General features: G+C 45.3%; 3 protein-coding genes across 12 annotated transcripts in view; all 3 read right to left on the reverse strand.

Moving 5' to 3' along the window:
• Nucleotides 1-10,739, reverse strand: part of LOC114447874 (collagen alpha-1(XVIII) chain-like) — a 38,766-nt gene extending 28,027 nt beyond the window's left edge. For 4 of the 7 annotated variants that reach the window (XM_028424410.1, XM_028424419.1, XM_028424402.1 and 1 more), the window contains exon 1: nucleotides 4,404-4,926. In XM_028424410.1, the coding sequence (XP_028280211.1) occupies nucleotides 4,404-4,764 (361 nt within the window). In that variant the 5' untranslated portion in view covers nucleotides 4,765-4,926. Of the gene's footprint in view, nucleotides 1-4,403; nucleotides 4,928-10,507 lie in introns of those variants that run through there. The other 3 variants (XM_028424392.1, XM_028424438.1, XM_028424428.1) reach the window with 3 other exon arrangements.
• Nucleotides 10,740-13,285: 2,546 nt separating this feature from the next.
• LOC114447987 (uncharacterized) lies at nucleotides 13,286-16,666 on the reverse strand. Of its 2 annotated transcripts, none has more exons than XM_028424574.1 (13): nucleotides 16,392-16,666; nucleotides 16,044-16,193; nucleotides 15,768-15,893; nucleotides 15,542-15,702; nucleotides 15,355-15,439; nucleotides 15,192-15,275; nucleotides 15,057-15,089; nucleotides 14,938-14,979; nucleotides 14,766-14,840; nucleotides 14,212-14,295; nucleotides 14,012-14,098; nucleotides 13,843-13,929; nucleotides 13,286-13,767 (listed from the first exon to the last, which is right to left on the reverse strand). In XM_028424574.1, the coding sequence occupies exons 1-13, from the start codon at nucleotides 16,456-16,458 to the stop codon at nucleotides 13,688-13,690; spliced, it is 1,161 nt and encodes a 386-aa protein (XP_028280375.1). In that variant the 5' UTR covers nucleotides 16,459-16,666; the 3' UTR covers nucleotides 13,286-13,687. The 2 variants fall into 2 exon arrangements, with proteins under 2 accessions (XP_028280375.1, XP_028280366.1); XM_028424565.1 differs by having other exon boundaries at nucleotides 14,766-14,843.
• A 1,801-nt stretch (nucleotides 16,667-18,467) lies between these two features.
• LOC114448002 (SLAM family member 5-like) lies at nucleotides 18,468-21,534 on the reverse strand. Of its 3 annotated transcripts, none has more exons than XM_028424609.1 (9): nucleotides 21,280-21,534; nucleotides 20,933-21,079; nucleotides 20,662-20,787; nucleotides 20,436-20,596; nucleotides 20,253-20,337; nucleotides 20,093-20,177; nucleotides 19,958-19,990; nucleotides 19,840-19,880; nucleotides 18,468-18,875 (listed from the first exon to the last, which is right to left on the reverse strand). In XM_028424609.1, exons 1-9 carry the CDS (start codon nucleotides 21,344-21,346, stop codon nucleotides 18,784-18,786), a joined length of 837 nt encoding a protein of 278 aa, XP_028280410.1. In that variant the 5' UTR covers nucleotides 21,347-21,534; the 3' UTR covers nucleotides 18,468-18,783. The 3 variants fall into 3 exon arrangements, with proteins under 3 accessions (XP_028280410.1, XP_028280402.1, XP_028280419.1); XM_028424601.1 differs by having other exon boundaries at nucleotides 19,958-19,996; XM_028424618.1 differs by having other exon boundaries at nucleotides 18,739-18,875; nucleotides 19,958-19,996; nucleotides 20,093-20,173.
• Between the last annotated feature and the right edge of the window lie 558 nt (nucleotides 21,535-22,092).

Raw genomic sequence — 22,092 nt, forward strand, 5'->3', positions numbered from 1 at the left:
TGACGTTCTTAAAATGCAAATGTTTAAACTACAGGGGGTGCAACAAGGTGGGGAACGGCAGTGAAGTCAGCTGCCGGCTCAACTGAACCATGACAAGTGTCTCTGGATCAACAAACCATAAACCACACTGACCTACAGGTCAGACAGCAAACCACAGATTTAACAGGCTTTACAGGAGAGCGAGCAGCAAACTCTCTGCAGCATATAACATTTATGCAGCAGTCTGAGAGTCTGAAGGTCAAATTAATGGAAAAACTGCTGATACTTCAGTTCCCATAGACTGATATAGCCCAAAGGGAAACCAGCAGCTGCCATGAGACCAAACATTACATTCTCATAAATCGGTGTCACAGGGGAGAAGACGTTTTGGCCCAGCTCGGCAGATTCATGAGAGGGGATGACCAACGATCTGTGCATTAAAGGGGTCACAGGGTGCAGCCGTCGTGGGGGTTTCCCAAGTTTAGAACTACGGCAAGGAAAGGAAACTATAACTCAGACAAATGAAAGAACAACATCAGTCGCTGCGTGGACTTTTTCCACCAAACAAAGGACGATAATGATTTAATAACTGACTTAAAACACACTAAATGAGGCGTAAAACGTGAACATTTACTAAATTCCTGCTCGTACTGAAAGCAGCTGGGCGAAGATTTCACGATATTAGAGGAAAAATTCACAGAGCTGCTGCTCTGGAACTCTAACCAGCTCACAGCCTTTTCGCTGGTTGTAAGTAACACGCACATGTTGTGCTGTCTGAACTTGCAGAGCAGCTCCAGCTAAAGCCCGGGTCCTAAGGGAGCTCGAGCAAGGCCCGGGTGGTCGGCTTCCCACTGAGGGACACCTGCTGCCGGTTCATCTCACAGCTGCTGCTGCAGCTGTTGTATAAGAATCACGTGGGTCAAAATATGTACACAGAATTTTAAAATAACAATAAAGATTTGTTGTATTTGTGTCCTTCTGCACCAACATGTGAATTTCTACTTTAATCAAGGATGGTGGAGTGAACAGGACTTTCTCAGGCCGAGCATCTGGAAGCCGCCCGGTCCAACAACAGACCCTCCTGCCAGTAACAGTGAACTAACATTGTGGTTACAGGGGCCATTATATAACAATTATGAACACTTATTTCTTTATCAGAGCTGCAATCTCGGCCTCAGGCTCCGATCTATTTATGTTTTTTTCCAATACACCCAAATGCAAAGCAACCACGGGGAACTTTTGTACCACATAAAATTACTCCTGAAGCACATTTCTGGGTCCCTTCTTCTGTGTCCCAGCCCTGAAAGCATATGACCTCATGTATTCTGTTACAGAGGATTACTGCAGTGCCATGCCTGTATTTTCCAACATGTAACTCTGGGGAAATCCAATGCCTGTAATTCTGTGTGAAGACAAGAGACGCACAGACGGACAGATGGACGGTCGGAGCGAGGAAGGAAATACGTGTCAAATATCCATGGGAAAGTAGATGATGAGGGTCTCTAATGGGATGACAGGCCCAGGAGCCCGCGCTGACACAACATGCCAGTTAAAACATGATGGAATGTCATGGTGGGATTTAATGAACTCCTCCAGAGGTTTGGGAGTGTGGAGCCCGTCCGTGCTCCCTGAAGGTGAAAATGTAAAAATCTAAATGTCACTTTTTGTGATTCAGCTTTCTTTTTGCATGCAAAATGTTGAAGACCAGAGCTCGTTCTGAAAGCTTCAGGCCTTATATGGATGAAATAACAACGATAATTTAACTGTGCAATCATACCGTTCCTAAAAAAAACAAGCCGACACCAAACACTCAGCCGGTCAGAGGCGCCCAGCTGGAGTTCTGCCCTCCGGGGCTCTAACCAAGCAGAGTGGCATCAGCTAACACTTCAACCAGAGGCAATGCAGCTGTGACACCTTCACAGACTATGATCCATGTTTGAATAAGCAGAGAACCAATTAAAGTTGACTGATGGAGGGCGGCTCAGATTACATCAGATGGAGTTTTTCTGGTCTTATCTGGTTTTTCTGAAAGCGTTAAGCTCTGAAAAAAAAAATCAGGTTTCTTGGCTGCAGACCAAAATAAAGGCAGTTGGAGTGTGAATAATTTGAATAGAGAAATGTAAGCTGGCACAGGAATGTAGCTGTAACCAGAGCCTTAGCTTAGCTTAGCTTAGCTTAGCTTAGCTTAGCACAAAGACTGAGGCATTCTGCAGATCAGACAACTCACACAACAGCTAAGCTAAGCTAATCTGTTGGATAGACGCCTCAGCGGTTGCCACCTTTTATTGGAACGTGGATGTGACGCCATAATGGCACAGGAAAGCCACGCCTCCTCCTCAGTGCATGAACGGCGAGTGAAGACGGCTAACTTTAATATTTTCTTGATAAAACCTGTCAACATTTGGTCAAACATGCAATCTATTCAATGCTAAATTAGGATGCAGCCAGGGGTCACAGAGGTCATCTCATGGCTGCCGTGGCCTCTTAAAGCTCAGTCAGATGCTGTTTAAACTGACCTCATGCCAAGTTGAGTTAAAGAGTGGGTAATTCCCCGCCTGCATATAAAAGTCTCACACTGTGTCTGACTCTCTGTATGTGCTCATCTTCTAACGCTCGGCCCAGCACTCAATTACCACCCATCAAGTGCTGCTGGTTGGAGAGGGTGGGTGACTGGCTGTGCCCTCTGACCTCTGGCAAAGACGTCGAGCCGCCCCATCTCATCACAGTCACAAGGCTCTCTTGTTGCACCGCTGCCCTTTCTCTCCCAAACTGAGTGCACAATCGTGACTCTCTGTCTGGGGAGCAGACCACTTTTCCCACCCACGGCCACCATCATAAATGTCACCACAGCTCGCTGTTGCCTCCCCGCCACAGATGGCCTGATTGTCTCCTCCTCTGTGATTCTGGAAGCTTAAACGCCATCCAACGCCAGCTGATCAGAAATTTGATGACAAGGAAGATAACACAGAGCAGGAAAGCGTGGCTGGCATGCAAGAGCTGGCATGAGATGGGAGAAAATGGAGCGATTATTGGCCAAACAGGGTGATTTTACATAGTTTAAGTTCAAAACAATTATAAAAAATTGAAAAAAGACCAAAAATATCTCATTTCCCCCTTGTGTTAATTTGTTGCAGGTGTATGGAAACTCACACCCCGTAAAAGCAAAGCATATCCTGCACTTATCAATAATAATCCACACAAAAGGGGTAAAGCAGAGTATGTTCCTGTGGGAAAACACATGATAATGAAGGTTTTATGGAGCAGAGTTCATTCTGTTAACCCCTGAAAAAAGGAGTCTATACAACCACTGACTGTGCTGCTAAATTTATGAAGCCATTAAAAGCCTGGACAAGAGCCTTTTAGTGCTTCCTGTCTTCAGGGTTTACACTCAGGGGGAACACTTGGTATATCATACACACTTACAACCAGAAAAACCTTCAAAGAACCTGTAGGATAGCTGTTGCTGACCATTACTGACTCAACACACACACTGTGCAGGTGACGCACACACTCACAGGGATGCAGCATGCAGCCAGGTGACAGCGACGTGAACGTCAACAGGGAACATGTTTTCAGGCTCCAAAATCAATATGCATGTTTGCCCTTTTAACAGAAGTTAGAACGAGCTTACCCTTCCACTGAAGCCATGCTAGGTTGCAGGCAGCATTAGCTGCTACTAGGCTAAAACACCTGAGCCATAGGAACAAATTGGTGCTGGTAGTGTTGCATTGTGGGTAATGTAGGCTCTACGATTGACCTGCAGGCTGATTAGCATCTTCTAATGACATTTAAAGCACTCACAAATGCATTAAAAATGGCAAAAACATGCAAAGTTGCAACACAACAAACACAAACAGACTTAACGCGGCGAACGACGACAGGTTTCCGGATTCAAAATGTATCGCAACACAGGATACATTCTAACCCGCTGGGGTTACCTTTACAGTTACTAACTGACACGCACGCAGGACGCCCGGGCTCCTGCGGCCCCTCAGCCAGGAGGTGGCACTCCACCGGGAGGCGCCTGTTTTCCAGGGACTCCCAGCAGCTGTCCTGCAGCACATGGCAGAAGCTGCGGCAGGGCAGGTGTGCGGGGGCAAAGCACCTGGGCGCCAGCAGGAGGCAGAGGAACCACTCTGCGCTATGGTGACACCCCAACTTCGGGAGCCACGCCCACTCCCGTAAGAACGCCCCCACCTCCTCCACAGACGTGTGGTTGAAAAAGTTTGGAAGTGTGAAAAATTTTGGCTTTTTGCAAATGGACCAATCAGAGGGCACAGGGAGACAGGGCGAGTCCGAAGGATCAACGTGAGCATGAACAGTCCTGTTAATATCAGAAACGTCACCTACAATCACTACATCTGACCCCAGATCAGCCCCGCCCACAACCCTTGACCCCTCCTCCCTCTCCCCGCTGAACCTGCCTGTGTTATCCGTCATGTTAGGGTTAGCGTTCTCCACCTTCTCTGTTAGGCCGCCGTTAGTAGTTCCAGGGGTCGTGGTCGTGGTCGCGTCCCATGCCTCGACAAACTTACGAATTCCGGTGGCCACGTTGATGATTTCTTCCCCAACCCCGGATAAGTTGTCCTTATCCTCCCCTTCTTTCTTCTTTACACCACCTGCAGTCGTGGTGGCGCCTGTCGTCCATGTCCTCTCTGTTGTTGGTGCTTCTGTAGTCGGTTCAGTGGTGAGTTCAGTTTTCGGACCTGGGGCCCACCACCAGGCCTCCAGTCTCCCGGCACAGAGAACCAGGAGCACCAACCACATCGTCTGAGCCCTCACCATGCTGCCGGCTTCTGGAACAGTGTCTCTCACTGTCTCCCCGAAGCACCACCTGTTAGGCCAGCCGGTCAACAGTTAAATCCAAGCTGTTCAAGGGCCACTGAGCATCCAGTGAATGAAAGCAGACACACAAAACTGCTCACAGACCCTCCCTCCAGAGCTCCCAGTGCAAAACTCCCTCATAAAAAACCACTTGCTGGGATGGAGGGGGGGAGGCAGGCTTGTTATGTGATGATCCAAGTCATTGGTTACTCAAAGTTGCCCCAAAAACTCCTCCCCTGGCTGTGTGACTTGACGAGTGGGTCCCCTAAGACAGTTTTTTCTGCAGCATGGCGGAAACCTGCTTTGCTGTTACCACACCGACACGCCCGCCCTGCACAGAAATAACCTCATCGGAGTTTCTGTAAATATACATCGTAATCAGCAGGTTTACTTCCAAGATGTCATGCATGTGGAAACGGCCAGTCATCATCAGCAGGAATTTGTACAAGTGTGCATATTTTTGCATGAAGCTTGGTGATTACACCGCTGAATAAAAGCAGAGAACATGTGCTCATGTAAACCCAGCAAAGCTGCATTCATTCTTCCACATGTCTACATGTCTTCCTCAACTGTACAGGGCTTCATCATTTTAAGGAAAAAGGAAGGAAAGGGGTCACAGAAGACTCTCTTTTCGCTTTTATTCAATGATTTATGTGAATTCAGACACAGTGAGATTATCAAGAGTCACACCGAAAATGACCTGCAGCACAAAAGGAATGATTTCCTTTGCTCTCTGAAACAACATCAGAAAGGAAAAAAGAGGGCAGTGGAAAAAATGTGGCACTCAGTTACACACTGCTGACAGGTCACTCTGATGTATCACTCTGTTTCCAAGATAACCAGAATAGCCAGATAGTAAACCACAGAGTCGACACTGTGCTGCTTTGGGTGGCTGGTAACTTGATTAACTTTAACACAGCTGGAGAGGAGCGCAGGGATGAATGGGAGACAGCAGCTGAGAGAGCGAGGCAGCAAGAGGAGGGCGTATCTGATTGGATCGATGGCTTAAAGCTGCTCTCCCAGGGGGAGCGGCTCCATTCCTTCAACGGAGAAAATCCTCGGAAAATGTACCACTTCCAGGTTCTCACAGACGAGCGATAATAGACGGAGGGATCCTCCTCCTACGCCTCCACCACAGCCCAGAGTGCCCCCATCAGCCAGCTACCCGTCCTCCTCATCTGCCAAGCTAGGACATCCAGCTGTTACACATTCCAACCCTCAGACCTCCCACACCCACGCTGCATGACGAGCTGCCATATCTACAACATTTGTGCATTCATGCAACGCTGCTGCTGCTGCTGCAGGCAGACGACAATAAAAGGGCATTTATGAGAAAATAAAACAGCACACCCAGGATAAGTGACTGTAGATTAGCAACAGAACAGTCTATAACCTGCCTCCCTGTGTCACCTGTTTGTACTGAAACTAATGGAGCTGCATCTTGTGTTTATTAATGGTCAATTCTGACAATAATCAGCTGATTATTCAATAAAACGTCAGATTATTTCACAGATATCCGGCCTTTCAGACCCCAGATGTTGTGTTCATGCGCACATACATGCGTTTCCAACACTTTTCATCACCATCAGCTGTCAGCTGCAGCGACCTGCACAGGGGCCACGAGCAGGGTAAGTAAACACACCGCTGCATTATGCTCACTGAATGGCACCTAATGAAGGCAGCTGCTGCTTACATATGTGTATTCCACTGAAAACTATAAGTTTAAAAGGGGAAATCTAGATATAACTCAATAAATGAGGCTTTGATTAAGCATTCTATATTGATTATTTCCACTAAATGTTTGAGAAAGTGCTTCTGCTGCTGTAGTTGAGAGAGGAGCAGGTGTGTTTCCTCAGCAGTGTTTTCTGGTTTAAGGACACACCATCAGTGTGTGAACTGTGGGACTGAGTACACCAATTAAACAGAATGACAGACAAAGGAGACTAGATCTTTACATCTGGTGGGAGAAATTACCTCTGTACGTATTCTGCGACTTATAAAATCAATCTGCTGGCGGCAGCTGTGAACTTCTCCCTAGGGACAACCCCAAATATGGAGATTTAATCAATAAAAATGTCAGACAAAGGTTACTACATCACTGGGGGTGGTGATTTTAGGGAATTATGGTGATACTTGACACTTTCCAGCATCCATCAATGTGTTCACAGTACTTCCTCCAACCAGCAGATGGCAGCAGCACATTTAAACATATATTAGGTGTGCAGTAGTTCCTGGGTGGACCACAAGGTGGAGTACAGCTGTGTTAATAATTGTAGGTTCTGGTGAAAGTTTGCAGCCTTCAGGATGATCTTGAAACCACACTGAGCTCTTCATGATCTTATCATGCTCATGCTCTTGTTTATGTGCGTCTATAACTCCAAAGATTTCCTCTGTACCTGCTGTAATCCCCACTCTTTAAATATCTTACATTCTTCAAAGCCAAGGGAGCTAAATAAAAGAAACATCCCTGCAGGGATCTCTGGCACAAGCTCAGCAGAAATCAACACCCATGACACTCCTCCTCCTCCTCCTCTGCGGTATGTCGAAGCGGGTTTTTAGCACAAACAAAAGCATGGCATTTCCAGAGGAGAGAGACACTTGGTCGGTGCCTCATCCTGCCACAATGCTGGATTCATGAACCAGCACAAGAGCCTAAAGACGAGACAGTCCTGTCCTTGTCTGCTGAATCGCTGAATGAGGACATTTGTTGAGGGGTATGTGTGGGGTCAATATGATAAATGTGAGAAAGTCCAAACATTCTGCTAATGAAATGACTGACAGCAGTGATTAAAGGTAACAATTTAAACCATTTAACGCCCTCTATAACCAGGCTCACCTGTCAGAGGTGGAGTTCTGCAGCAGGAGCTCCAGGCGACATGAACTTGAGGCCTCGGTGTTGCAGGCTTAAATTCCTGCAGCACAGATCATGGACTTCAGGGCGAGTAATGCTCCTCTTTTGCCCCGCTGATGCTCACAATGAGTCATAAAACCACAGAGAAATTCTAAAGACATGATGTCACAAACCACGCTACTGAGTTTAACACTCATCTTGTTGTTTATCATGCTATTTGTGGCTCATTAGGCCTTAAAGAGAGGAGCAGGTGGCAGCAGCCGCCATCATCACCACCACCACCACCACCACCACCACCTCAGAGCCACCACAGCGCTGCAGCTGGAAAAACACAGAGCATCGTCTGAGCGGCCAGCTCAGATGGGACGTCAGATACGCTGCACACAACCACGGAAAGCAAAACATCCTCTCACCCCCCCACACACAGCGTGAGATCACACCTCCGCTGTTTGACAGTCAGTTTTTTAAAAAGCAGGCGGCAGGTAGAAATCACCCACAGCTGCCTTTTTTGTGAGGCTTTTACAGGCGTTTGATGTTTCAGAGGTTACAGTCTGCAGCTCTAATCATCTGGAGGAGGGCTGCGCTCGAGACGCAGACGGGAGGAGTACTGTCCTCCAGGCAATGTGGAAAATAAGGAGTGTCAGGAGTTTGTTTTATGAAGCCGAGGTGCTGCTGTTTATTCAGCATGTACATACAAAACCTCACTCTCTGCTGTGCACATAGTTGCTTCTTTGAGAGCAGCAACAATGCAGGACTCAAATAAAAAACACAGAAACCGACTCATCCAACACCTACTTCCTGTCCAGCAAAACGCTCTTTGATGCACCTACTAGCACCTAAAACTAGTCTGCAACATGCAGAGAGAGTGAGAAAGTAAATCTAATGCCGCTGAGCCAGACATGCTTTCTAGTGGAGCCTAAACACCGAGGTTCATCTCTGTAATTAGTGGTTTTCATTCCAAAGACACCGCAATGACTCACAGCAGGAACCTGTATGTTTTAACATAAACAAACGTCTACACCGCTTCTGTTTCAACCCAGCTGACCACAAGCAAACAGGGATTTAACTCATGTTATGTTCTTCAGGGAACGATTATCTGGTGTGTGGGGAATAAGCTGCGTCTTAATCACTATTCAATTATCAATTAATTTGCCACAAAATTTTTAAAAAATCATCAAAATGCAAACACGATAAATCTCTCCGTGAAAGAGACTGCAGCAAGTTTGGATACCCGTCATCTTCAGCACAAGCTTAAAGCATCAGGCAGCAGATTTTCCCTAATAAAATACAACGCTGACATGTTTTGGAAGTATAAATGTTTGCCTCGTGTTCAGACAGGCTGGACCTGCAAACAAAAATCAGCTTCCCTCTTGTTTAATGTGCAGCACACAGCCATTCATTCTCATGTGACTTTCTACCGTCTGCTTTGATAAAATATGGGATCGTATATAACAGAAGAAGAAGAAGAAGGGGGCTTGTTCGGCCACCCAGGAGGACCAACAGCATTTACATGCCGTGTAAACACACCTACAGTAAATCTGAGAGGCGCTACACACAGACACACACAAAGAGGCTGAATAAATCCAGGAGAAAGACAGTAAATTATCCATTTATGATGCTCACACTCACACAGAGGTGTCCTTATTTGGCGACGTCCAACACAACTCTGATAGAAGTCACCACACAGATGATGCTTATTTCCTTCGTAAGGACTTCATCCTAAATTTCACTTTCAGAGGGTTTAAAAGTTGTGACTTGTTTGATAAACTGAACGTGCTTTCTTAGTTTGTTTCGTCTTGGATGGAACGTCACGCCGTAGCTGTGATGGACACATCGATGATTGTCAGCAGAAAAAGTTTCTTCTCCTGCTCTGCAAGCTAAACACTTCATGCCTGAATTCTTGAACTTTGCTGGGGCATTTTTTGAAAATACAGTTCTATGTCTCTACATGAATGTGTGGGCATGCCTTGAATGTCAGCATAAAGTGTGTGTAATTGTGTGTGTGTGTGTGTAGCCTGCAGAGGAGGGAAAGCGCAGCCGGGTAAAGGGAGGAAAAAGCAATGAAAGGAGAAAGTCTGACCAAACACACCTGCAAGGACGATAAATCCTTAAATCTACTCCTAATCTTCACACAAATATTCTTAAACAGGGAATATGCTGCAAAGTGTAACACAAATACACACATGCACAGAATCCCAGGGGATTACTGAACAGGCCGACATGGAACAGGGAGCCTGAGGGTATGAAGAGGCCCAAGATAGAGCCTCCAATGAAAGCACTTGACTTTTCCTGTCAGCCTTATACAAAGAGCTGCAAAATGACCACAAAGACACTAAAAAACATATAAAGAAAAGCACAAAGACGCCAAAATACGATGCAAAATGACGAACAAAGACTAAGAAACGGGGAGAAAAGGTGACATCTAGAGGGTTAACAGCAGAAAAAGATTCCATATGACCACAAACACCTGGGGGTTTGTGAGGGGGCCTTCTGTTTGTCTGCCTCGGGGTCCAGAGTCTCATAATCTGTCCACGTACAAAATGCCACAAAAGGAAATGAGATTTTAAGCCAGACAGCGGCGAATACTGTGAATTCAAAGTCTTTAAACAAAAGGACACAAACAGGTGATGGCGTCATCCTTACACTGCCCACGTACAGTGACATACAGCAAGCCTCTGTCAGCGGGAGGTGATGATGAGCTTTTATCCCCAATGAACAAGTCCAGACATTCATACCAAACAAAACTTACTCCAGCATGAAAAGCTTTGACATCATAGCTGTGAAAAAAGGATTATTCTTCACTTTTAAAACTGTATTTCAGATGGTTTCTAACAAATTAAAGTCCCCACTTACCTGTGCGCTGTGATTCTATCTTAGTGACCAGCAGCAGCATGAAGATGCAGGTCCGTGGGCTCAGGGTCCACCACCTGTCGCGTCGACCCATCCTTGTGTTGTTTACTAATCTGATTCTGTCAGAGGAGGAAAATAAAACCCCGTCAGATGCTTTGAGGTGGAGGTGGAGGAGTTCTCATCTCCAGCAGACACACTCAGCAGCTTCTCCCACCTCCTGTCTACCTGAGGAGGATGTGTGCACCTTTACGCACAGCTCTGTGTGTGAGACCGAACGCTGTCAAGCCGGAAGAGACATTATGGCAGCTTCCAGTGCAGGCTTTTCAAAGTAAAAGCTTTAATAACCCACACTTCCGTCAGTAAAAATAAATCCGGGATCAAACACATATCTGCAAAAGCACGACAACTTACAACAATGTCGCAAAACACTGATATAACACTAATAATAATGCAGCTAACTTACCTTCATTGCTAGATAAGCTAGCTGCTAGCAATGTCGAAAATAACTTTTTTCTAAAAAAAAGTACTGTCCAATAAAGAAAACAGAGCTCGCTACCTCCTACACATGAGAATAATCACTGATAATTGACCTATTAATGTATAACACACATGTAAATATACTTTGTTTTGCCGTAACATAAACTTTAAATTAGCTACGAGCAGCTAGCTTGCCAATAGAGGTAAACAGCGCAGGCGCGGCTGTGAGTGACGCAGGTGGATAATTGACAGTGTTAATATTATTTTTTTTAACTAGTGAACACAAAATATCTTAAACGTTGTGTTTTCTGTTGTGAAATAGCCTGGAGATTATTTAAAAAAAATTGTTTTAGTATTATTAATAAATAATATTAATTAATTTGGATTCAGAGCTCTGTGATTGGCTGAACGTGACCTCAACGAACCAAACCAGGAAGTTAAACAGATAAAAGATGTGGGCTAATTTGGCTAGCATCCTTTAGCCACCCTCTACTTTTTGTAGCTCTACTGAAGCATTGAATAGCTTTATTGGGCTAATGGTGGGCAGTGTAGCATTACATTGACTTTAAATGCCTTTATCTTGAAAGTAGCTGCTTTTATTTAATGTGTTAATGGGGTTTGTCACGGCCCATGCTGCTCATGCAGCCTTGAGGCCCAATTTCAGATGAGTTCATGAGGTATAAACCTTTGCAGATTTTGCAGAACTGTATCTAATCTGTATGTACTTGTGTGTCAGTGGACAATATATACCCTGCACATGTTAAAGTCTTGTGGAGGGCCTTACAAGGCTGTGTCTCTGATGGCGAGGTAGTGTTCTGAAAAGGTAAACATTTGCATGATTATGGAGCTATAAAATTTTTTAAAAGAGAGACCGATGTAAAGTTTTCCACGTGTGTGACAGCGTGTCTGTTCAGACATGTTTGTGGTCACCTGTCTGGGGTCTGGACCAAAACCTGCATTCCACATGGAGAGAAAGGCTCCACATGATGACAGATGCTGCATAACCACCACCAGAGGAGGAAGCATTCACAGTCTGTACCGGAATAAAGCTGCTGTTTTTTAAATTACCCCAATAAAACATATAGAAACGCTGACACACATCTGCTGATTACATATCATTTTTTTTATCAGCTGATCAATCCCTCAGAATGTGCCGTGGCCTGACGGTGTCAGTGTAACGAGGTTTGTCAGAACATGCCTGAACCACACGTCTTAGGAGAAAAATCCCTCCTCGTCTCGTCATTTCTGCGTCTGTCCTGTCGGCACATGTAAAAATGAGTCCACTTTCCAACTGTCATGTCCTCGCCATGGGCTCCTCCTCCTCGCTTCCAATTGAAATTCCATCCATCTTCTCTCCTGCTCTCAGCTGTCAGAGATCAGGAAGAGTCATCTTGAAGGTGCCACTTATGTCAACGAGTGAAACACCTGTCATGTTTGTCTGAACATACATCATCACAGCACGTCCTCTCACCGACCTGCAGAGGAGAATACAGGGCTTTGTTCAGCGCTCAGCACAGCTGCCAGGTGACGGAGAGCTTCCTCCTCTCCAGCAGGAAGTGGACTTCCACCAGCATGTGGTGGGTGACCTCATTGCTCTCAGCTGTACGTCCTTCCACCTCTATTTACTGACACAGACATGACGCACACAGGCTGTCTTCCATTTTTATTTATTACTTAAACACATAAAAACATCAGATCATTGTTTCACTCGTCCACTCCCACACGAGCTACAGCTCACAGCACATCACAGTGCAAGCTGAGAGAATGATATTGAGTGATCCACCACAGACCTCTGCACTGCAGGTCCTGTATGGAAGGTGTGGCGTCACTTTTGTGCTATGTGTAAGACAATCTGAGACCTCAGTGCAGTAAGAGTCTCATGCAAAAACAGAGACGTAAGAAAAAAATGGCAGCAGGGGGATATAATAAAAAAAACTACACAGAAAATGACCAAACTACACAATAACAAGGCAAGTAAATACATCTTAGGCATCAAGGTAACATGTTATCCCTCCTGAATGTGTGCACAAGACACACAGGGGATAAAAAGCTATGGAGGAAGAGGAAAGCTTTGAAATGTGGACTCTCTGACAGAGGGTCTCACCCGCTCCACACTGTGCTGACCAGCTACAGGAGCTTGCTCAGCAACAGACTCCGACTCCCACGATGCACCACTGAGAGACACAGGAAGTCATTCCTGCCTGTATCAATCAAACTACTGAACTCTGAACTGTAACAGTCACTCAGACACTGGACATTCACACTGGTACATTCATGTCGTGCTCTTTAGGTTTTTATACAGCAGTAAATATGTTCTTCTTCTTTACATACAGCTCAGGGATTAAAATGCTATCTAGGTATTTAGATAAATAAATAAAAGAATTCTATTTATCTCCGGGATAAATAAAGGAATTCTGATTCTGAGTGTATGGAGCCCTCTGGTGGACAAAAGCTGAATGACAGTCGTGTAGCTGTCCTCTAAAAGCCCTCCTGTGTTGTAGTTGTACCACCTGGTGGAGGAATGTCTGCAGCAGGATTTCCAGTTTTAGAGTTTGGTCATTTTAAGGCTTCCTCTCACATTTCATTGTCTTCTATCTGACCGCACTTACATAAAAACAGCAAACATGTTCAAGTATAAGGGCTGTTTGTGCAGCTTTTAACCCCTTACACTTCATTTTACAGTGTTTACATCCAGTGAGGAAAGGTTCAGCTGGAGTCCTCCTCCTCTGCTGTCGGCTCCTCCACGCCGGGAGCTCCTTCACTGCTTGGCATCACAGCCGGCGTCTCTGTCACATGAAACAATGGTTATCTTCTTCTGAGCACGTGCCGAGCACAGAATCGCTCTCAGTACTTTTTCTCACCGGGATTGTCGCAGGCGTCTGAGGGCGGGGCAGTTTGCACGTCACCGCCGGAGGATTCTCTGTCCGCTGAACTCGTCACTGACGACTCTACAAAGACACACAGCGTGACTTCCTGTTCAGAAACGGTCCTTTGACTTGTTTGCATTGATTCCTCCGACAGTAAACTCACCGGCTTCACCGGCCTGCTCTGAGAACACAGAAGCCGGTTGGTCCTGAGTCGACCCCTTTGGATCCTCTGACACATCAAGACGCTCAGCTTAACAGGTAAGACAAAGAAACGTTTTATATCCTCATGCATGAAGAGTCAGGAGCGACAGTTCTGTCAACATACAAATATGATTTCAGTTGCTGCTTTCTGTCTGTACTCACCATCATCCTGGCCGCTACCTTGGGCGACAGGAGGCGCCGGGTCGACCTCGGCTGGTCCTTGGTCCTCTAGCTGCTCTGTCAGATCTGTGGGTGATAGAAGATCTGTCACTGTCTTCAACACTGCTCACCTGCTCAAGGAAACACCTGCAGTCCTCTTATGCCCGGTTTACACTGTGTGATTTTGGGCTGTCGCAGATGAAAGACAAGCATCGTAGGAGGAGAGATATCTCTATCATCGTGGAGATATCTTTGGTTGTGGCTCTAAAATCGGTGGTTTTACGCTGCACAAGACAAGCTGAGATAAAATTCTAGCTGTGTCAGAAATTTACGATGACTATCTCACAGTGTGACAGCATACATGTCCTCCTCCTTCTCGCATGTTGACATTCGACGTGACCTGTGTTCGCCTGCGATTCAGTAAATGGTCATCGTAAAATGTGCACGCATCAAACTTGGCGATCGTACCAAAGTTTATTAGATTCATGTCGCATAGTGTGTCATGCAATGGTCTTATAAGATCGCTAAAAATATAGTATAAAAAGGTCATTACTCACCTGCTTCGTTGCTGGTCTCTTGGGTTGGGGCAGGTGTTTGGCTCTCAGAGGAATGAACCTGAACCTCCAGAGGTTCTGCTGAAGCACCAGCCAGATGACACACAGTATTACAGCATGTTTGTTGGGCTGCTAACTCAGGACAGTCACACTGTGAGTCTGTTATGTTACCTACCAGGGTTGTTGGCAGTGCCGTTCCTGTGCAGTACTTCGGTTTCTGTGAAATGATGAAAGCATGACTGTGAGCAGTGATCCACGGTCTGTTCAAAACACAAACTACATGTGCCGTCTTACCCTCAGGGGTCACTGGTCCCCATGTTTTGGTTCCTGTTTCAAACACACAACAGTTTTGCATCATTACCAGTATGCTAAATTAGCCACTAGCTAATCTGACACTTTGTGTATTTTGTTAGTTTGAGGAGTGCTTACTTGTTTTCCATTTGTAAAAACCGATTCCCAGTACAAACAATAATATTGGCACGAGGACAAGAAGCCATAACTTCTGATAGTTTCCTGAAAGAACAGGAGAGTAAGTCTGATTTCAGCAGATTCTAACACCTCACAGTACAGAGGTCATGCTGTGCTAACTCACCGATGAAACGGTTGTGAAATTTCTCACTGCTTTGGGAGCTGACGGTGTTATTAAGCACACAGTGGAAGGACGGCTCCTTTGCATCCTAATGAGAAACAAGATCATGAACCTGTGTGTGTGTGTGTTTGTGCGTGTGTGTGTGTGTGTGTGTGTCCACGCCTGCTGCTCCTGTCTGTCTGGTGTGTACCTTTGTGAGGATGTAGTCCTTGGTGGAGCTCACTTCTGTGCCACCTGACATCCAGGTGTAGGTGACCGGTCCAGTACCTGTGGTGTTGCCGTCACAGGAGAGGGTGCAGTAGTCCTCCTGTGGGTCACATGTCTCGGACACGGTGGGTTTGGGGACAGAAGCTGACAGAAGACTTTGATTAGGATTCAGGGTTAAAAACAGATCACCTGTTCCAGACCTGACTCACCTAAAACCAGGAGTTCCGTGGGGCTTTGGACCACGCTGTTGACCTCTGCTTTGTAGCTGCCGCTGTCCTCCAGAGTCAGGCTCAGGATCTTCAGCTCTGCTGTCTTGGTGTTCAGTTCACAGCGACCTAAGAGAACAAGCAGGTATTTCACTGACTTTAAGGAGTATCGATGGATCAATCCCTACCTGCAGTATATTAGATTATCTGCACAGATTAAGATGATTTTGCAGTATAATCCACAGCTGTCCAGATGTGCTCAGTGCTCAGTGAGTGTACCTTTGAAGTGTCTGTAGTATGTAATGCCTGCTCCTTTGTCCCAGTCCAAGACGATGTCCTCATTGTGCTTCCACGTAATGTCCTTAATGTCTCCGGCAGGCACAGGGTCTGGCTTTAGTACAACCTGGTCCCCCACTTTAACTGTAAGAGCTACAAAATAATACAAATAAGTACATTACACACATGATCCATCATCATCACCAGTCCTCCTTAAAATGGCGCTGTGCACTCTATCAGCCTTAAACTGATCAATATGGATGATTTTCCCTAAACAACAGGTTAAATGTGGAATATAAACTTATGAATGAAACTTTATATATAAAATATCACACAAACATAAAAACTCACCAGCCTCGGAACATGTTACAAACACCAGGAGGCTCAGAGCGAGCGAGGAAGAAAACTGCTGCGTCATGACGTTAAAATGAGAAAAAACTACATAAATAAGATCGATAAACGGCGCCGGAAGTCACATTGACTCTGATGATGATATCAGAGACACGTCTGTCATAAAATACGAAAGAAAAAACGGATAAAATCAGTCATTTTAGGGCCTCACGGTGAGAAGTGGGAGACAAGTCGTTCCACAAGGCGAAAGTGAAACTTAGGACGTCATTACGTCATCAAAAGGCGTAAACAGGAAGTGAGAAAGTTCCGCACTGCCTCGCTTCAAATTTAAATTCCATCCATCTTCTCTCCTGCTCTCAGCTGTCAGAGATCAGGACGAGTCCTCTTGAAGGTGCCACTTATGTCCAAACACCTGTCATGTTTGTCTCAACACACGTCATCACAGCGCGTCCTCTCACCGAGGAACCAGGAAGCGGACTTCCACCAGATAAATACCTGCATGTGCTGGATGACCTCATCCGTCCTTCCACCTCTATTTACTGACACACACATGACGCACACAGGCTGTGTCTTCATTTTTATTTATTACTTAAACACATAAAAACATCAGATCATTGTTTCACTCGTCCACTCCCACACGAGCTACAGCTCACAGCACATCACAGCGCAAGCTGAGAGAAAGCGTGCTGTTATATTTTGTACTGTGTGTACAATCAAGCAAGCAATCAATCACAAGCCAGTCTGAGACCACAGTGCAGTAAAAGTCACATGCAAAAAAAATAGAGAGAAATGTAGAAAATAGCAGCAGGGTGATATAAAAAAAATACAAAAATTATATAAAAACTACACAGAAAATGACCAAACTACACATTAACAAAGGAAAATTCTTGTTTTTAGACACAGCTCAGGGATTTTAATGCTATCTATGTTTATTCTATATTTACATTTCATGTTTGATTTGTATTCTTGTCTGTAACAAAAAGGAATTCCCCCTCAGGGATAAATAAAGAACTTCTGGGAATGGATGAAACCCACAGGGCTTGGAGAGACAGCTTGCTGGCGTATAAGAAGGCAATTCGCAAAGCCAGGACAGCCTACTATTCATCACTAATAGAAGAAAACAAGAACAACCCGCGCTTTCTCTTTAACGCCGTGGCCAGGCTGACAAAGAGCCACAGCTCTGTGGAGCCTCGCATTCCTGCAGCTCTCAGTAGTGAAGACTTCATGAACTTCTTCACCGGTAAAATCACCACTATTAGAGGACACATCAACCACAATCTCTCTGTGACCGCTGAGGATTCACCGCCACTTCTGGAAACGGATCCTGATCTAACTCTGGACTGCTTCGTGCCTATCGGCCTCCCTGAGCTGACCACCAGCATCAGCAAGTCTAAACCCACTACCTGTCCTGTGCAGTCCGGCCCGTGAAGTCTCTCTTGCCCTACGTTATCGGGGGGCACAAACATGATCCTCTGAGCAGTTTCCCCCTCACCCTCTGACCTCTCCTCTACTCTCCTCAGTCTGGCTCATACTGGTAATATCGTCTCATAATCTGTGTTTACTGTCTTCCTCGTAGTTCTGTAGTAGTACATTAATGTTTAGAATTTATTAGGTTTTTATTTTATCTTTTTTATTTTTTACGCTCACTACCTTATTTGTATTTCTGTCTTTTTGAGTATACATGGAGCACCTGGAATGAAAACAATTTCCCCCCAGGGATCAATAAAGTATTTCTGATTCTGATTCTGTGCCTCTCTCTCTCGCTCTCTCTCTTTGCAGGTCTCAAGACCTGCATACTGACCTGCAGTCCGGCCCCTGATCTCTCCTGTGCTCATCACTAGCCCCTGCTGCTCATCTTTGCTTTGATTACTATCAAATTACTATTACTACTTATGGACTGACGATATATGTAGATATCCATTATAATATAATCACTGTTTCATCTTGCCGTCATGTTTGCTCTGTACTGTATCATGTTTGCTCCTCTCTCTCTCTCTCTCTCTCTCCTTCATCCTCTCTGTCCTGTCTCCCTCTTCTTCTCTACCCGGCCGACTAGCAGAAGGACTGGTTCCCCCTTAAGTTGACGGGTCCTGCTCAAGGTTTCTTCCTCTTAAAGGGAGTTTTTCCTTGCCACAGTGCTCTTAGGGGGGTTCGGGTTCTGGGTCTCACGCTCTGAGTTTCTGTGAAGTGCTTTGAGACAATTGCTGATTGTTAAATGCCCTATATACATAAAACTGAATTGAATTAAATTGATGAAGCTGCTTGGATGAGCAGTGAAACGTCTTCAAGGGAACTCTACAAGTCCAGACGCCTCGCTTCAACCTTCTCTACGTATGATGACCTGGATGACTGAGAAGCTTTATCAACATATTTTTACAGTATTTATATCCAGTCAGGAAACGTTGAGCTGGAGTCCCTCCTCCTCCTCTGCTGTCGGCTTCCCCACACCAGGAGCTCCTTCACTGCTTGGAATCCGAGCTGTGTCTGTCAAATGAGACAATGGTTATCTTCGTCTGAGCATGTGCAGAGCACAGAATCACTCTCAGTACTTTTCCTCACCAGGATTGTTTGCTTTGTTTCCTGTTTCTGTGGGTGACATTAAACTCACCGGAAACACCTGCAGTCCTCTTACTCACCTGGTTCGGTGCCGGTCCCTTGGGCAGTGTTGGGAAGAATACTTTTAAAAAGTATTCAGTTACAGAACACAGATTACACGCCCTAAAACATAACTTGTAATGTATTCCGTTACATTACTCAGCAATGCAGCGATCAGCCCCTGCTGACTACAGAGGACGCTATAAAACATTAAATAAAGTGTCCAGACTGTCACAGCTGACTGCATCACATCAATGTTCTTCTATTGAGAGAAACAGAAAACATGACAGAATAATATTTTTTAAACAAAGCAGCCAAAGGTCATTTTACACACAGAAACAGTGTTTGAATACGAACATCAAACAGACCCATGTATAAAACCAGCTGACTGTAGAGACACGCTCCTACTTAAATGTTCATCAGCCTCTGTTTTGGACAGAGTTAGCTAGCAGCTAACAGCTAACTAGTTCACTCCTTCAAGTGAACCGGCATCAGGACTGAGGAGCATTAAGCACGCAGCGCTTCGTCCTCTGACTCTGACCCCATCAGTCCGGCTGCTCTGTCCTCTCTGTCGCCCGCAGCTTTCTGTAACTGTATTCTGATTACCATCTCTTTAAAGTGCAACTGTAACAGAATACAGTTACTCATACTTTGTATTCTAACGTGGGTACATGTAATCCGTTACTCCCCAACACTGCCCTTGGGTTGGGGCAGGTGTTTGGCTCTCAGAGGAATGAACCTGAACCTCCAGAGGTTCTGCTGAAGCACCAGCCACATGACACACAGTATTACAGCATGTTTGTTGGGCTGCTAACTCAGGACAGTCACACTGTGAGTCTGTTATGTTACCTACCAGGGTTGTTGGCAGTGCCGTTCTTTACAGTACTTTGGTTTCTGTGAAATGATGAAAGCATGACTGTGAGCAGTGATCCACGGTCTGTTCAAAACACAAACTACATGTGCCGTCTTACCTGCAGAGGTCCCTGGTCCCCATGTTTTGGTTCCTGTGTCTAACACACAACAGTTTTGCATCATTACCAGTATGCTAAATTAGCCACTAGCTAATCTGACACTTTGTGTATTTTGTTAGTTTGAGGAGTGCTTACTTGTTTTCCATTTGTAAAAAACGATTCCCAGTACAAACAATATTGGCACGAGGACAAGAAGCCATAACATCTGATAGTTTCCTGAAAGAACAGGAGAGTAAGTCTGATTTCAGCAGATTCTAACACCTCACAGTACAGAGGTCATGCTGTGCTAACTCACCGATGAAACGGTTGTGAAATTCTTCACTGCTTTGGGAGCTGACGGTGTTATTAAGCACACAGTGGAAGGACGGCTCCTTTGCATCCTAATGAGAAACAAGATCATGAACCTGTGTGTGTGTGTGTGTGTGTGTGTGTGTGTGTGTGTGTCCACGCCTGCTGCTCCTGTCTGTCTGGTGTGTACCTTTGTGAGGATGTAGTCCTTGGTGGAGCTCACTTCTGTGTCACCTGACATCCAGGTGTAGGTGACCGGTCCAGTACCTGTGGTGTTGCCGTCACAGGAGAGGGTGCAGTAGTCCTCCTGTGGGTCACATGTCTCGGACACGGTGGGTTTGGGGACAGAAGCTGACAGAAGACTTTGATTAGGATTCAGGGTTAAAAACAGATCACCTGTTCCAGACCTGACTCACCTAAAACCAGGACTTCCGTGGGGCTTTGGACCATGCGGTTGACCTCTGCTGTGTAGCTGCCGCTGTCCTCCAGAGTCAGGCTCAGGATCTTCAGCTCTGCTGTCCTGTTGTTCAGTTCACAGCGACCTAAGAGAACAAGCAGGTATTTCACTGACTTTAAGGAGTATCGATGGATCAATCCCTACCTGCAGTATATTAGGGATTATCTGCACAGATTAAGATGATTTTGCAGTATAATCCACAGCTGTCCAGATGTGCTCAGTGAGTGTACCTTTGAGGTGTTGCTTGTAGTATGTAACTTCTGCTCCGTCCCACTCCAAGACGATGTCCTCATTGTGCTTCCACATAATGTCCGTAATGTCTCCGGTCACAGGGCCTGGCTTTAGTACAACCTGGTCCCCCACTTTAACTGTAAGAGCTACAAAATAATACAAATACATTTAATCACATCACATGATCCATCATCATCAGCAGTCCTCCTTAAAATGGCGCTGTGCACTCTATCAGCCTTAAACTGATCAATATGGATGATTTTCCCTAAACAGCAGGTTAAATGTGGAATATAAACTTATGAATGAAACTTTATATATAAAATATCACACAAACATAAAAACTCACCAGCCTCGGAACATGTTACAAACACCAGGAGGCTCAGAGCGAGCGAGGAAGAAAACTGCTGCGTCATGACGTTAAAATGAGAAAAAACTAAATAAATAAGATCGATAAACGGCGCCGGAAGTCACATTGACTCTGATGATGATATCAGAGACACGTCTGTCATAAAATACGAAAGAAAAAACGGATAAAATCAGTCATTTAAGGCCTCACGGTGAAGAAAGGGCGTCGAACCGAGTCCACAAACGAAAGTGAAACTTAGGACTCATTACGTCATCAAAAGGCGCAGACCAAGAAATGAGCAAAACGTGTGACGTCTCAGCAGCAGTTCTTTTTTATTCAAGCTTTTGTATGTATTTTAATTCTGAATTACTTGTGTATATATTCATTTATTTAAGTAAACCTGCCTCTAAAAGAATAATAAAAATAAATAAAAATCAAAACACCACCGCGTGTTTAAATCTTAATAATTTTATTGTCTTTGTTCTCCATGATTTTACAAATATGATACTTCTGCAATTCAACTGTAACTGTGCAACACAATGGCATTATGGACTGTTTAAACTCGCCGTCCAGAGGGACGCCTGTGACTCCGGGAGCTGTGCATCCTGCAGACCGTATACTCTCTTCTTTTAGTGTCATGACGCCTGTCTGCAGAATAACTAGCAGCTTACACACACATTCAGACACACACTCACACACACACACATTTATCACCACTGATGTAATGACGCTACTGTCAGAGGAGAGGGGGAGGAAGCAGGGCGCCTGCCTCCCTCTCTCCCTCCTCCCCCCCCCCCCACACACACAGGTCAG

This window comes from Parambassis ranga, chromosome 2, assembly GCF_900634625.1.
Source record: "Parambassis ranga chromosome 2, fParRan2.1, whole genome shotgun sequence".
Classification (NCBI taxonomy): Eukaryota; Metazoa; Chordata; class Actinopteri; family Ambassidae; genus Parambassis; species Parambassis ranga.

What these genes read in the sequence shown, in the direction of transcription:
- LOC114447987 (XM_028424565.1), bottom strand. Translation starts at nt 16,458, where the DNA reads ATGACGCAGCAGTTTTCTTCCTCGCTCGCTCTGAGCCTCCTGGTGTTT. An exon ending in CACGGAACTCCTGGTTTTAG is followed by an intron (nt 15,703 to 15,767) that starts GTGAGTCAGGTC and finishes GTCTTCTGTCAG; the next exon opens with CTTCTGTCCCCAAACCCACC. An exon ending in AGGTAGCGGCCAGGATGATG is followed by an intron (nt 14,099 to 14,211) that starts GTGAGTACAGAC and finishes TTACCTGTTAAG; the next exon opens with CTGAGCGTCTTGATGTGTCA.
- LOC114448002 (XM_028424601.1), bottom strand. Translation starts at nt 21,346, where the DNA reads ATGACGCAGCAGTTTTCTTCCTCGCTCGCTCTGAGCCTCCTGGTGTTT. An exon ending in TGTAACATGTTCCGAGGCTG is followed by an intron (nt 21,080 to 21,279) that starts GTGAGTTTTTAT and finishes ATTATTTTGTAG; the next exon opens with CTCTTACAGTTAAAGTGGGG. An exon ending in ATTTCACAACCGTTTCATCG is followed by an intron (nt 20,178 to 20,252) that starts GTGAGTTAGCAC and finishes TCTCCTGTTCTT; the next exon opens with TCAGGAAACTATCAGATGTT.